The sequence below is a fragment of the Leucopleurus acutus genome, assembly GCF_964270905.1.
Source record: "Leucopleurus acutus genome assembly, chromosome: 6".
In the NCBI taxonomy this organism is placed as follows: Eukaryota; Metazoa; Chordata; class Mammalia; order Artiodactyla; family Delphinidae; genus Leucopleurus; species Leucopleurus acutus.
The window spans coordinates 63,295,379-63,309,145 of NC_139149.1; the positions used below are offsets into that span (position 1 = coordinate 63,295,379).

The following is a 13,767-nucleotide window of genomic DNA, read 5'->3' on the forward strand; positions in this document are numbered from 1 at the left end:
CGAGGCGTTTGCTCCCGCAAGCTACTCCAGAGGCTCAGGCCACACTCGAGGAGGCCACCCAGGGCACTAGGACACCTCGGGGACGCTTGCGGTTTGACTCCCGGTCTAGCCCATCCCGGGCCGAACCAACTCCGGGACTGCTCGAACTCACCTGCTTGACAGGTGTCGGAGGTCTGGGGCGTGACCGCGGAGGCGGGCGGGTGCGGTGGGCGGGAGCTGAGGCTATGAAGCTCCAGGCGCATGGCACCCGCCGCCCAGTCGCCGCGGTGGCTGCCGGGATGCGCCGCAACGAATGGTCGCGCCGGGCGCAGCTTTGAGTGACCTTTCACCCGCGCCCAGCGGTCCCGGGCGGCGGCACAAGGCGGAAGCCATGGCGGAGGCGGTGGCTGCGGCTGCGGCTGCGGCGGGCGGGACGGGCGCGGACGCGGGCTCCGGTTCTGCAGCGGACAGGGAGCGGGACCGCGCCGGGCGGAGGCTGCGGGTTCTTTCGGGCCATCTGCTGGGCCGGCCCCAGGAGGCTTTGAGTACCAATGAGTGCAAAGCGCGGAGAGCGGCGGCGGCGGCGGCGGCCGCCACGGCGGCGCCCACTGCCACTCCCGCCGCGCAGGAGTCGGGCACCATCCCCAAGAAGCGGTGAGTAGCGGCTCTGTGGAGCGAGCTGGCGGTGAGGGACCAGTCCGGGCCTGTGCTGCGGGAGGGCACCGGCGAGATGGGAAGGGAGGTGACACGGGTGGCTGGAAGGCATTCAGGTTCCAGAAAGTGCGGACCATCTCGTTTTTAAGAGAGCGTGGATGAGACCCTGGACTCTGTCAGGAAGGGTGACGGATGAAATGGTGGATTTTGGTCACTGTTTGAGAGTAGTAGACCTGAAGAACTCTTATTGGGGAAGGCTTTCAGGGGACCCTTTTTCTTGGATTCATAATGCGAGAAATTCATTCTCTGTATGGAATTAATACTTTGGAAGCCAAGGTCTTGGAATAAATAGAAGGGGTATTATTGTGATCCTCTAAAGAAATTTAGGTTTGTACCAAATGATGGATCTCTTCTAATTCGCTCAAGCTTCGGTGCGGGGAGAAGTGGTTTCTGGAAGAAGGTGCTGCTGACTGGTTTCTGTGGGGTAGATTTCTGCTTGCTTAGGGACATGGTCTTTGACTTTGAGGGAGGAAATCGAGGGGTGGGTTAGAAGCAATAAACAGCAGACACTAGTTAGTGATTTAGGGTGTGGTGGTAGCTACTGAGCTCTGGTGTAACCAGAAGGTGAAAGATCCTTGTCTGTGGTTGAGATTGTTTGTAAGACATCTTGACTACGACTTTTTGGCGAAATGTTAAGCTCTGATGGAAGCCACAAGGAAAAGCTATTTTTTGAGATGTGGTTTTGTCAGCATGGATAAACTTTTAAAGTGGAAAAAGAAGTTGCTAATGTTTAATGTGTACTTTCAATGAGCCAGAGATTGTGCTAAATCTGTGATTTCTTTTACTCCTCTCCAAACTATGAGATAGGTGCAGTTATCTCTCATTTTACAGATGAAAAAATAAACAAGATTTAGAAGCCTGCTGCAGGATTGGCAGGTACACTGTGTGGCAGGTTAGATTTCGAAAGTGTGTCAAGTTGACTTTAGGGCCAAATTCTTGAGCAGTACTGCTTCCAATGAATTCATTCATTAATTCAACATTCATGAGTCCTTCCTTCAATACATGCGCACTGTACTAAGAATAGAGAGATTTAAAAATGCAGTATTTACTCATAAGGAACTGATAGCCTAGTAAAGTAATGTTATAACACAGTGAGATAAGAAACTTAGCTGATAACCATAGCAAATAGTCACTTAACCCAGATTTGGGTATTTATTTGTTAGGGCAAAGGCTTTCCAGAGTAAGGATTGCCTGAGTAAATCTTGAAGGTTGTATTGGAAGGAGCCTGCCAAAGGAGAAGAGCTTTTTTTTTTTGGCTGCATTGGGTCTTTGTTGCTGCGTGTGGGCTTTTCTCTAGTTGTGGCGAGAGGGCGACTCATCGTTGTGGTGCGCGGTCTTCTCATTGCGGTGGCTTCCCTTGTTGCGGAGCACGGGCTCTAGGCACGCGGGCTCAGTAGTTGTGGCGCACGGGCTTAGTTGCTCCGCGATATGTGGGATCTTCCTGTACCAGGGATTGAACCTGTGTCCCCTGCATTGGCAGGCGGATTCTTAACCACTGCACCACCAGGGAAGTCCAGAGAAAAGCATTCTTGGTGAAAAAACTGTGTTCACAGGTAAAGCAGTGAGAGGTTGAATTGCTAAGAGTTAAGTGTTGCAGGAGGAGGTGAGAATGACTTGGGATGAGGGTTGGAGATGTGGTCTTGTTTGCAGGATTTTATGTGGGGTAAAACATAATTACATTTACCTTTTAGAAAGGTCACATTGAGGATTGAGTTGAAGGTTTAAACAGCTGAACATATAGTTTCTGGAAACATAGATCTGAGTTTGAATTTCTCCTTCACAATTCCAGCTGCATGACTTTGGGCAAGTCACTTAACCTCTCAGAGCTTTAGACCCCTCATCTTTGAAAATGAGGACAATAATTCCTGCTTTGCATTGTTGCTGTGAGAATTGGAAAATATAAAGTGATCAAGCGCTTAGTGCAATGCCTGTTTCATAACCCCTCAACAAATGGGAGATGCAGTTTTGATTGAGTCCAGAGACAGGGAGACCATTTAGAAGACTATTATCCTAGTGAGAAATGCTGTGATTCTGAACTAGGGCATAATGTTTGAAAAAGTATTAGGAGGTAAATTTTCCATAACTTGGTTACAGAGTGGTGGGGGAGGAAGGAATTAAGAATCACATCTTGGCCTCTGGCTTCATTTGAAGTTATATTAGCTGTGACTGGATTTAAAGCTTTTAATTTTTCTAATGGCTTAATGTACATTTATGTCCATTCATTTGTGTGCATCTGTGTGATTGTACATTTATATGCAGGTTCACACTCTCAGAGCGAAGTAGGTAGGACAGGTGTTCCTTAAGGCTGGAGTTAGGGGCCTTTGTCTGTAGCATTTGGAGAAAAATAGTAATGTTTGGAAGGCACATTGGGGTAATGGATGAGGCTTCTCATGGCTGAAGGTGACTGGTCTGGGAGGCCTTCTGTGGCTGTTCCACGGACTGAAGTCCCAACTGTATGTAATCTATGCTATCAGTGGCTCTGGTCTTTCATTCAGGATTAGGTGTGGCTAGTGGTAAAATTTAATCCTGTACAACTGTTTTAAAGTTTGAATCAAAATACGAGGGAACACAAAAACTTGTATTCGATGGAACATCAGAAGCTTCTTCACAGAGTGATCTACTGCTTAGCTGGGGCTCAGTTTGCCAGCACCAGAGCTGAGCCTAAAGGGAAGGCAAGTGATGGAGCAGGAAGGAGCCAGTGTGTATATCAAGTAAAGTGTGAGTGTGACTATATGTCATTATTTTGGAAGCATTTGGTGATGTGTATTATTCGTATAATTCCTTCTCTTTTATTACCCTGGATGATGTCATTGGTTGTAATTCTTTTATCTCATGACTGATTATCATCATCGAATTGGAGGAGTAACTTCTTGAAACTCCATGCTTTTATTCCTCTTACAGAGTAGTCTTGCATGTTAATTTACTCAACATTTATAGAGTAGTTGCTTTATGACATACTGTCTTAGGTTCTTAGGTATTGGAGGTAAAGAGATGATAATAGTCCTTGGCCTCAAAGAATTCAGTATAGAAAGGGAGATGCACATGCCAGTACATTTTGAGTAGAGTCAATGTAGATACAGGTATAGATGCAGCACAAAGGAAAGAAAGAGTGATATACTTTATCTAGGGGGTCAGGGAAAGCTTTCTGAAGACGGTTTAAAAATATGGATGATAGTGTGGTAGGTTGATTGGAAGGTGAGGGGAGTTTGTATTCCAGACAGAAGTTATAGCATATGGCAAAGCAGGGGGCCGTGAAAGTCCATCTTGTATTTGGGTAACTAAATAATTCAGTATTGGTAGAGGTGGGAGTAAAGTGAAAAGAGGAGGGCATAAGCAGGTCATGGAGGCCTTTGGCCTGTAGGTCATCAGTCCATTCATTCTTTCACTCGTTTATGTATGAATGTTTGCTTACTATGCAACACGTAACTGAACAAAAACTGCCGTTATTGGGCTTCCTTGGTGGCGCAGTGGTTGAGAGTCCACCTGCCGATGCAGGGGACATGGGTTCGTGCCCCGGTCCGGGAAGATCCCACATGCCGCGGAGCGGCTGGGCCCGTGAGCCATGGCCACTGAGCCTGCGCGTCCGGAGCCTGTGCTCCGCAACAGGAGAGGCCACAACAGTGAGAGGCCCGCGTACTGCAAAAAAACAAAACAAACAACAACAAAAAAACCCCTGCCGTTATGGACTTACATTCTAATTGGAGTGGAGATAGTGAACAGACAAGTAACACAGTATGTCAGATGATGGTAAGTATGATGAATAAAAATGAAGCAATGTAGGAGGATAGATGATGGAGAGGCCTTGAAGGAATTAAGCCAGGAAGGGACATGATCAGATTGGGTTTGGGTTTGAGAGCAGTCACTTTGGCTACAGTGTTCGGAATGGATTGGAGAAGGATGAGGATGGATATAGGAAGATCCGTTCGGGGAGGCTGTTGTAGCAGAACAGGTGAGAAATAATGAAGGATTAAACCAAGATGATGGCAGTGAGAAGAGAGAGGAAAGGATGGATTTGCATTTTGGAAGTTAGTGCATTAGGTGATATTTAAAACCTGTTACCCTTGTCACATGGTCTCCTATGAGTTGGTTCTAATTACTTCTGTCCAGGAACATATATTTTCATTATTTGAAGTTGCAGAGTAGAGTTTTGAGGATGATGGTTTACTTTTGGACCTCTGTTTTCCTTTAAGTGCATGTTACTCCATGAACAATTTCTTTTTGCTCTTGCTTCTGAATGGAGTTTTAGATTCCTAAAAATCATAATAAATGTCAACTAAACATGTGACATTTTTATGCCTTGGTTTTGGATTTTTTCAGTTTTTTTTTTTAAGTTACTGTAATGTTATGAAAAAGAGAAGGAAAAAAGCCCTTGTTCACATCTGTCTCTCCATACTGATAACCACTTCTCCAGTTGTAATTTTGGCTCCAACTTCTTTGTGGTTTGCGTTAGTCAAAACTGTTCTATGGCAGTTTTTACAGAGGTTATAAACTCTTGTGTTTCAGATCAAAAGAATATCTGATTAAGAAAGCTATTAATTACTTAATTTACTTGCCCATACTGTTATTTATACACACCATTCTTTAAAAAATAATGTATTATTTAACACCTACCAGAAACCTTGGTAGATATTTTCCAGAAGGAAAAACCTGAGTTAACCTCTTGTAAATGTTTCCCAGGAGGACATCTGAAGCCTGTAAGAGCTGATGCATTTCTGCAACAAGGTTATTTGCACAAGTGACCTGACGTATGATTTAACGTCATTTGGCAAAATTAGAGCTTATTTTAGTAGTTATGCTGAATGAAATACTTAGCCTGCCTTGAGTTCCTAGCTAGGAATTCTAGTAATAGTAGTAATAGGAGTTTTAATTTGATTAAGTCCTAATATACCAGGTACTCTGCTGAGGCTTTATGTACATTATCTCATTTAATTTTCAGAGTAGCTCTGAAAAGGAGGTGACACTGTATGTATGTTATGGGTGAGGAAGTAGAGGCTTAGAGTAGTTAAGTTGTCTAAAGTCATGCAGTTACAAAATAAAAGAGACAGCATTTCAACTCTGATCTGTCTTCCTCCAGAGGCTGCATTTCTTCCCCTATGCAATATTACTGCACTTGATGTTGTTCTCTAGGGGAAATTACCTACTTGGTTGTCATCAAGCTGTTTTCTTTGTCATCCAAGTTGCAAATCTTTTGTTATTGAATAGATCATGATCATATACAGTGTCATAATTAAGAGAACATTAGTTTATATTGTACTTATTATATAAATTATAAAATATATGATCCTGTCAAAATGAAATTCGTAATATATATAATGGAATATTACTCAGCCATAAAAAGAAACAAAATTGAGTTATTTGTAGTGAGCTGGATGGACCTAGAGTCTGTCATACAGAGTGAAGTAAGTCAGAAAGAGAAAAACAAATACCGTATGCTAACACATATATATGGAATCTAAAAAAAAAAAATGGTTCTGAAGAATCTAGGGGCAGGACAGGAATAAAGATGCAGACATAGAGAATGGACTTGAGGACACAGGGTGGGGGAAGGGTAAGCTGGGACGAAGTGAGAGAGTGGCATAGTAGTGGCACTACCAAATGTAAAATAGATAGCTAGTGGGGAGCAGCCGCATAGCACAGGGAGATCAGCTCGGTGCTTTATGTCCACCTAGAGGGGTGGGATAGGGAGGGTGGGAGGGAGACGCAAGAGGGAGGAGTTATGGGGATATATGTATATGTATGGCTGATTCACTTTGTTATAAAGCAGAAACTAACACAACATTGTAAAACAATTATACTCCAATAAAGGTGTCTAAAAAAAAAAGAAAGTATAATGCATTGTTTAAAAAGATAGACCAACCTGTTTCCTTTTGTGAGTGAATATTGCCATTTGACTTGTGAGAGAAAATGGTGTCGAGAATAAAAGGGAAAGAGGAGGAGGAGGACTGTGGAAAACGCCAGATCAGAGGAGAAAGGAGGAGAGGAGAAGAAGTAATGGGGGATTTACTGCCTGGGTGTAAATTAACTATCTTTGGACTGTAAATGAATAAGAAACCCTGAAGACTTAATCTCCATGGTTATTTGGTATCATACTTCTCTTAGATTGGAAGTATCATTTAGAGATGGACCACATCTTCTGTAAATAGCCTTCATTATGTCAGGAAGTTTCTACTATAGAGCCATCTACCTTCTGGTCACTTAATAAAAATATCTACTAATAAATTAAGTGATCTCTTTTTAGGATGCAGAGAAATGGAGTGCTGTTGTAGTCAGATGAGATACTTTATGGAACCGTTTAAAAGCAAGTGCTGGGGCTTCCCTGGTGGTGCAGTGGTTAAGAATTCACCTGCCAATGCAGGGGACTCAGTTTCGATCCCTGGTCCAGGAAGATCCCACATGCCGTGGAGCAACTAAGCCCGTGTGCCACAACTACTGAAGCCTGCGTGCCTAGAGCCTGTGCTCCGCAACAAGAGAAGCCACCACAATGAGAAGCCTGCGCAGTGCAATGAAGAGTATCCCCCGCTCGCCACAACTAGAGAAAGCCTGCGTGCAGCAAGGAAGACCCAACACAGCCAGAAATAATAAATAAATAGCAAGTGCTAAGCAAGTATTACTCCTTTTGGTTTTATTATTACTGAAATAAGATACTAATAATAAACTAATCTTCAACAGATTATGTTAATTTCAAATCCAGACCAAATTAAGGTATTCTAAGTAGGGTTTACTCTCTTTATTTGTTGGGCTTTAGGGGTACTATTTAGTTATACCTGTGTCCCACATCTGAGTTCAGAATCAGTTGTGAAGTAAGAGTCAGAATATAGACAGATGGAGTAAAAATGTCAGCTTTATTACCAATAAAGCTGGTTGGAGTATATGGCTTGGATCTGGGCTACCTAATATTTACCCTGAATTAGCTATGCTCAGTCACAGGTAGTGCTGGACCACAGATTTCCTCTGCAAGGGCAGAGTCGGCTCTGGGAAACCTCATACATGGCACTGAGAGACTAGAGTATAACCTCTCCATAGCCGATAGATTGGAGAGAGAGAAAAACAGCTGACCCCAGGTGCTTAGTGCCTCCTCTCAGAAGCCACTAACCAGGTAAGTCACTCTTCCCATGAGAAAGAGTGAGTGTGTGAGGGCTGGGGAGAGGCCAGGACTGTTACCTTTCTGAAGTCCCTCCACATGGGAAACTGGAGGCTGGAGAATGGAGGTTTTGCTGGAATGTTTTTGGAGAAATTAAGGGAAAGGGCTGAAAACTTTTTGGTAAATAAACAGTCTTCCACCTTTATCATTTGCATGTATTATCCACGTTGCCTACTGAATATATTATAGTTTCCTTGGTAGGGCAGTTAGCGTCCTCCAGGAGGATCTGTCTAAATCAGCCTTTCCAAGCTGTCTCTTATTTCCTTGATACCTACTGTGTACTATAGCTACATACCAGAATTATTGCTGTTACCAGAACATGGTCTTCCCTTCCCCTTTTCTTTTTTTGATATGTTAGTGTGTCTCAAAGTATAGTACACATAGCACTGATGGTCCTGAGATAATTTGGGGTGGTACAAACCTTATTTGAATAGTTATAAATGTTTGTATATATACTTATTTTTGTTAACCTTTATTGAACTCTTACAAATTTATTATAAAAGTAAATGCATAAATCTGAAGTTTACAGCTTACTTTTTTTTAAATTTTATTTTTGGCTGCATTGGGTCTTCGTTGCTGTGCGTGGGCTTTCCCTAGTTGCGGCGAGCGGGGTCTGCTCTTTGTTGTGGTGCATGGACTTTGCATTGCAGTGGCTTCTCTTGCCGCGGAGCATGGGCTCTAGGTGCGTGGGCTTCAGCAGTTGCAACACACGGGCTTAGTAGTTGTGGCACGCAGGCCCTAGAGCACGCAGGCTTCAGTAGTTGTGGTGTGTGGGCTCAGTAGTTGTGGTACGCGGGCCCTAGGGTGCACAGGCTTCAGTAGTTGTGGCGTGCGGGCTCAGTAGTTGTGGCTTACAGGCTCTAGAGTGTAGGCTCAGTAGTTGTGGTGCACGGGCTTAGTTGCTCCGCGGCGTGTGGAATCTTCTTGGACCAGGAATCGAACCTGTGTCTCCGGCGTTGGCAGGCAGATTCTTAACCACTGTGCCACCAGGGAAGTCCCTTTGCTTAGCTTTCTTAAAAGAAAAACATTAATGTCTGACTTTGATTCTCTTCTCTTAAGCATTCGTATATTTAATTCTAGGTCTTTCTGTAGTTAAAATATGCTTACTCATTAAGGAAGGCTGTTACCATTCTAGGTAACTGCAGTTACTTTTGACAAGGGAGTTTTGCCTCTTGAGTGAGATCATCTTAACACTCACTAAGAAAAATACTGTGTTGTAAATAATATTTGGCCTTGCCAGCATATCTCAAGTTACTAACCAGAGATTTGGGTCAGGATGCTGACCGGATTCTTGTCAGTAACTTTACTGGGACTCTCCAAACTCTATTTATAGTTGCCATGTCAGCCACCTCATAGCACCAAGTGGGGAGCGTTCATGTATTTCAGGACTTTGTAATCAAGTAATACGAGTTATTTAATTTTTATATTCACAGTTTGCAACCACAGATTATGTGGTTGGATTTTTCATTTCTTCTAAAGACGTTTGAACTTAATAGGAATCCAGCATCAGGGATATTAAAATGACACCCACTTGAATTCTATTCTGCTGTCAACTCATATTTTATAAATTACTGTCCACTAGAGCTTTCTGTGATGATGGAAATGCTCTGTGGTCTTCACTGTCCAATACGGTAGCCACTAAGCACATGTGGCCATTAAGCACTTGAAATTAAGGGGCCATTAAGTGGCTAGTGTGACTGAGGAGCTGAGTTTTAAATTTTGTATACTTTTAATTAATTTAAATTTAAGTAGGCACATATGGCTAGTGACACTATGTTAGCACAGCTGTAGTTTGAAACTTAACTCATTATCTATCTTTTCTTGTTCCCAAATGAAGTTACTGTTCTGAGTTTTCTTATTTCTCTAAATATTACCACCAGTTCTATAGTCACATCCTTCAGCCCTTACTCTTGAACGTCTTTCCATATTTTTTTTTTCCAACTTTTAAAAATTGAAGGATAATTGACTTAACAATGCTATATTAGTTTCAGGTGTACAACCTAATTGTTTGATATTTTTATGCATTACAAAATGATCACCACGTTAAATCTACTTATCATCTGTTACCATACAAAATTATTACAATATTACTGACTTATAATCCTTAATTGTACATTACATCTCCATAACTTAATTTTTTTTTAATAACTGGAAGTTTGTATTTCTTAATCTCCCTCACCTATTTCACTCATCCCCCGCAACCCCCTTCCCTCTGGCAACCACTATCAGTTTGTTCTCTGTATTAATGAGTCTCATTTTTTAAATTTTATGTTTGTCGTTTGTTTTGTTTTTTAGATTCTACATATAAGTGAAATCATGCAGTATTTGTCTTTCTCAGTCTGACTTATTTCACTTAGCATAATACCCTTTAGGTCCATCCATGTCGTCACAAATGGCAAGGTTTCATTCTTTTTTATGGCAGGTAATATTCCATTGTGTGTGTGCCATATATTTTCCTTATCTGTTCATCTATTGATAGACACTTAGGTTGCTTCCATATCTTGGCTTTTGTAAATAATGCTGCAATGAACATAGGGGTGCATATATCTTGGATCATATGGTGGTTCAATTTTTAGTTTTTTGAGGAACCTCCATACTGCTTTCCATAGTGCTGCCCAATTTACATTCCCACCAACAATGCACAATGGTTCCCTTTTCTCTGCATCCTCACCAGTGCTTGTTCATTGTCCTTTTGATAATAACCATTCTGACAGTTGTGATGTGATAACTCATTGTAGTTCTGATTTGCATTTCCCTCATGATTTGTGATATTGAGCATCTTTTTATGTGTCTGTTGGACATCTGTATGTTTTCTTTGGAAAAATGTCTATTCAGGTTCTCTGCGAATTTTTAAATTGGGTTGTTTGGGGCTTTTTGATGTTGAATTGTGAATTCTTTGTGTAGTTTGGATGTTGACCCTTATTGGATATATTGTTTGCAGATATTTTCTCCCGTTCAGTAGGCAGTTGTTGATAGTTCTTTCACTGTGCAAAAGCTTTTTAGTTTGATGTAGTCTCATTTGTTTATTTTTGCTTGTTTCTCTTGCCTGAGGAGACATATCCAAAAAAGTATTAAGACTGTTGTCAAAGAGTGTACTGCCTGTTTTTTCCTAGGAGTTTCATAGTTTGAGGTCTTAAATTTAAGTCTTTAACCCTTTTTGAATTTATTTTTGTATGCGGTGTGAGAATATAGTCCAGGCAGATTCTTTTGCAAGTTGCTATTCAGTTTTTCCAGCACTATTTATTGAAGGGACTGTTTTTTCTCGCCTCCTCTGTCATAGATTAATTGAACATATAAGTGTGGGTTCATCTCTGGGCTCTCTGTTCTGTTCCATTGATCCATGTGTATGTTTTGGTACCAGTACCATACTGTTTTGATTACTGCAGTTTGAAATCAAGGAGTGTAATATCTCTGGCTGTGTTCTTTCTCAAGTAGAGAAAGGTGCTTTTGGCTGTTTGGGGTCTTTTGTGTTTCCATACAAATTTTAGAATTATTTGTTTTAGTGTGAAAAATGCAATTGGTATTTTGATAGGGATTGCATTGAATCTGTATATTGCATTGGGTAGTGTGATTGTTTTAACAATATTACTTCTTTCAATCCATGAGCACAGTGTATCTTTCCATTTGTTTGAGTTATCTTCAGTTTCTTTCGTCATTGTATTATAGTTTTAAAGTACAAGTCTATTACCTCTTTTGTTAGGTTTATTCCTAGGTATTTATTCTTTTTAAAAATTAATTAATTAATTTATTTATATTTATTTATCTTTTTGGCTGTGTTGGGTGTTCGTTTGTGTGTGAGGGCTTTCTTTAGTTGTGGCAGGCGGGGGCCACTCTTCATCGTGGTGCACGGGCCTCTCACTATCGCGACCTCTCTTGTTGCGGAGCACAGGCTCTAGATGCGCAGGCTCAGTAGTTGTGGCTCATGGGCCTAGTTGCTCTGCAGCATGTGGGATCTTCCCAGACCAGGGTTCGAACCCGTGTCCCCTGCATTGGCAGGCAGGTTCTCAACCACTGCGCCACAAGGGAAGCCCTATTTATTCTTTTGACGTAGTTTTAAATGGGTTTGTTTTCTTAATTTCTCTGATAGTTCATTATTAGTGTATAGAAGTGCAACATATTTCTGTATATTAATTTTGTATGCTGAAACTTTCTGAATTTATTGATGATTTCTAGTAGTTTTTTGGTGGCATCTGTAGGATTTTCTATATGTAGTATCGTGTTATCTGTAAACAGTGACAGTTTTACTTCTTCCTTTCCAATTTGGATTCTTTTTCTTGCCTGATTGCTGTGGCTAATACTGCCAATACTGTGTTGAATAAAAGTGGTGAGAGTGGGCATCCTTGTCCTGTTCCTGATCTTAGAGGAACGCTTTCAGCTTTTCATCATTGAGTATGATGTTGGCTGTGTGTTTGTCATTTGTGGCGTTTATTATGTTGAGGTATGTTCCCTCTATACCCACTTTTTGAGAATTTTTCATCATAAATGGATGTTGAATTTTATCAGTAGCTTTTTGTGAATCTATTGAGATGATTGTGTGATTGTTATTCTTCAGTTTGTTAGTGTGGTGTATGTGGAAAATCAACCATCCTTGTGTCCCTGGGATAAATCCTTCTTGATCATGCTGTGTGATCCTTTTAATGTACTAATATATTTGGTTTGCTAATATTTTGTTGAGGATTTTTGCATCTATGTTCATCAGTGATATTGGCCTGTAATTTTTGTTTGTTTGTTTGTGGTGTCTTTGTCTGTTTTTGGTGTCAGGGTGATTTTGGCCTTGTAGAATGAGTTCAGAAGTGTTCCTTCCTCTTCAATTTTTTGGAATAGCTTCAGAAGGATAGGTATTACTATTCTTTAAATTTTGGGTAGAATTCACCTGTGAAGCTGTCTGGTCTTGGACTTATTGTTTGTTGGGAGATTTTGTTTTGTTTTGTTTTAGCTACTGGTTCAATTTCATTACTAGTAACCAGTCTGTTCATATTTTCTATTTCTTCCTTAGTCAGTCCTGGGAGATTGTGTTTCTAGAAGTTTATCTGTTTCTTCTAGGTTGGTCAATTTGTTGGTGTATAGTTGTTTGTAGTAAACTCTTTTTATCCTTTGTATTTCTATGGTATTGGTTGTAACCTCTTCTTTTTCATTTCTGATTTTATTTAATTGGGCCCTCTCTCTTTTTTTTTTTTTCCTTGAGTCTGGCTAAAGGTTTATCAGTTTTATCTTTTCAGAGAACCGGCTCTTAGTTTTATTGTTCTTTTCTATTGCTTTTTACTCTATTTCATTTATTTCCACTCTGATCTTTATTATTTCTTTTGTTCTACTAACTTTGGGTTTTGTTCTTTTTCTGGCTCCTTTAGATGTAAGGTTAGATTGTTTGTTTGAGATTTTTCCTGTTTCCTGAGGTAAGCATGTATCGCTATAAATTTCCCTCTTAGAAATGCTTTTGCTGCATTCCATAGATTTTGGATCATTGTGTTTCCATTTTCACTTATCTCCAGGTATTTTTTGATTTTCTCTTTGAGTTCTTCAGTGACTCATTGATTGTTTGGTAGCATGTTGTTTATACTCCACATGTTTGTGTTTTTTGCAGTTACTTTCTTGTAGCTGCTTTCTAGTCTCATAACATTGTGGTTGGAAAAGATGCTTCATATGATTTCAATATTCTTAAATTTATTGAGACCTGTTTTGTGGCCTGGCATGTGATCTATCCTGGAAAATGTTCTGTGTGCACTTGAAAAGAATCTGTATTCTGCTGTTTTGGATGGAATGTTCTGTATAGGTATTAATTCAGTCTGGTCTAATGTGTTGTTTAAGGCCAGTGTTTCCTTATTGATTGTCTGGATGATCTGTCCATTGATGTAAGTGAGGTGTTAAAGTCACCCACTGTTACTGTGTTGCTGTCAATTTCTCTTTTTATGTCTATTAATGTTTGTTTTATGTCT

At 40.8% G+C, this 13,767-nt stretch overlaps 1 protein-coding gene across 1 annotated transcript in view; it reads left to right on the forward strand.

Annotated features, from left to right (window-relative positions):
- The first annotated feature begins 277 nt into the window (after window positions 1-277).
- AGPS (alkylglycerone phosphate synthase) overlaps window positions 278-13,767 on the forward strand; it is a 137,417-nt gene continuing 123,927 nt past the window's right edge. The window contains exon 1 of the mRNA XM_082841178.1: window positions 278-633. Coding sequence (XP_082697304.1) covers window positions 293-633 — 341 coding nt within the window. The 5' untranslated portion in view covers window positions 278-292. The remainder of the gene's footprint in view (window positions 634-13,767) is intronic.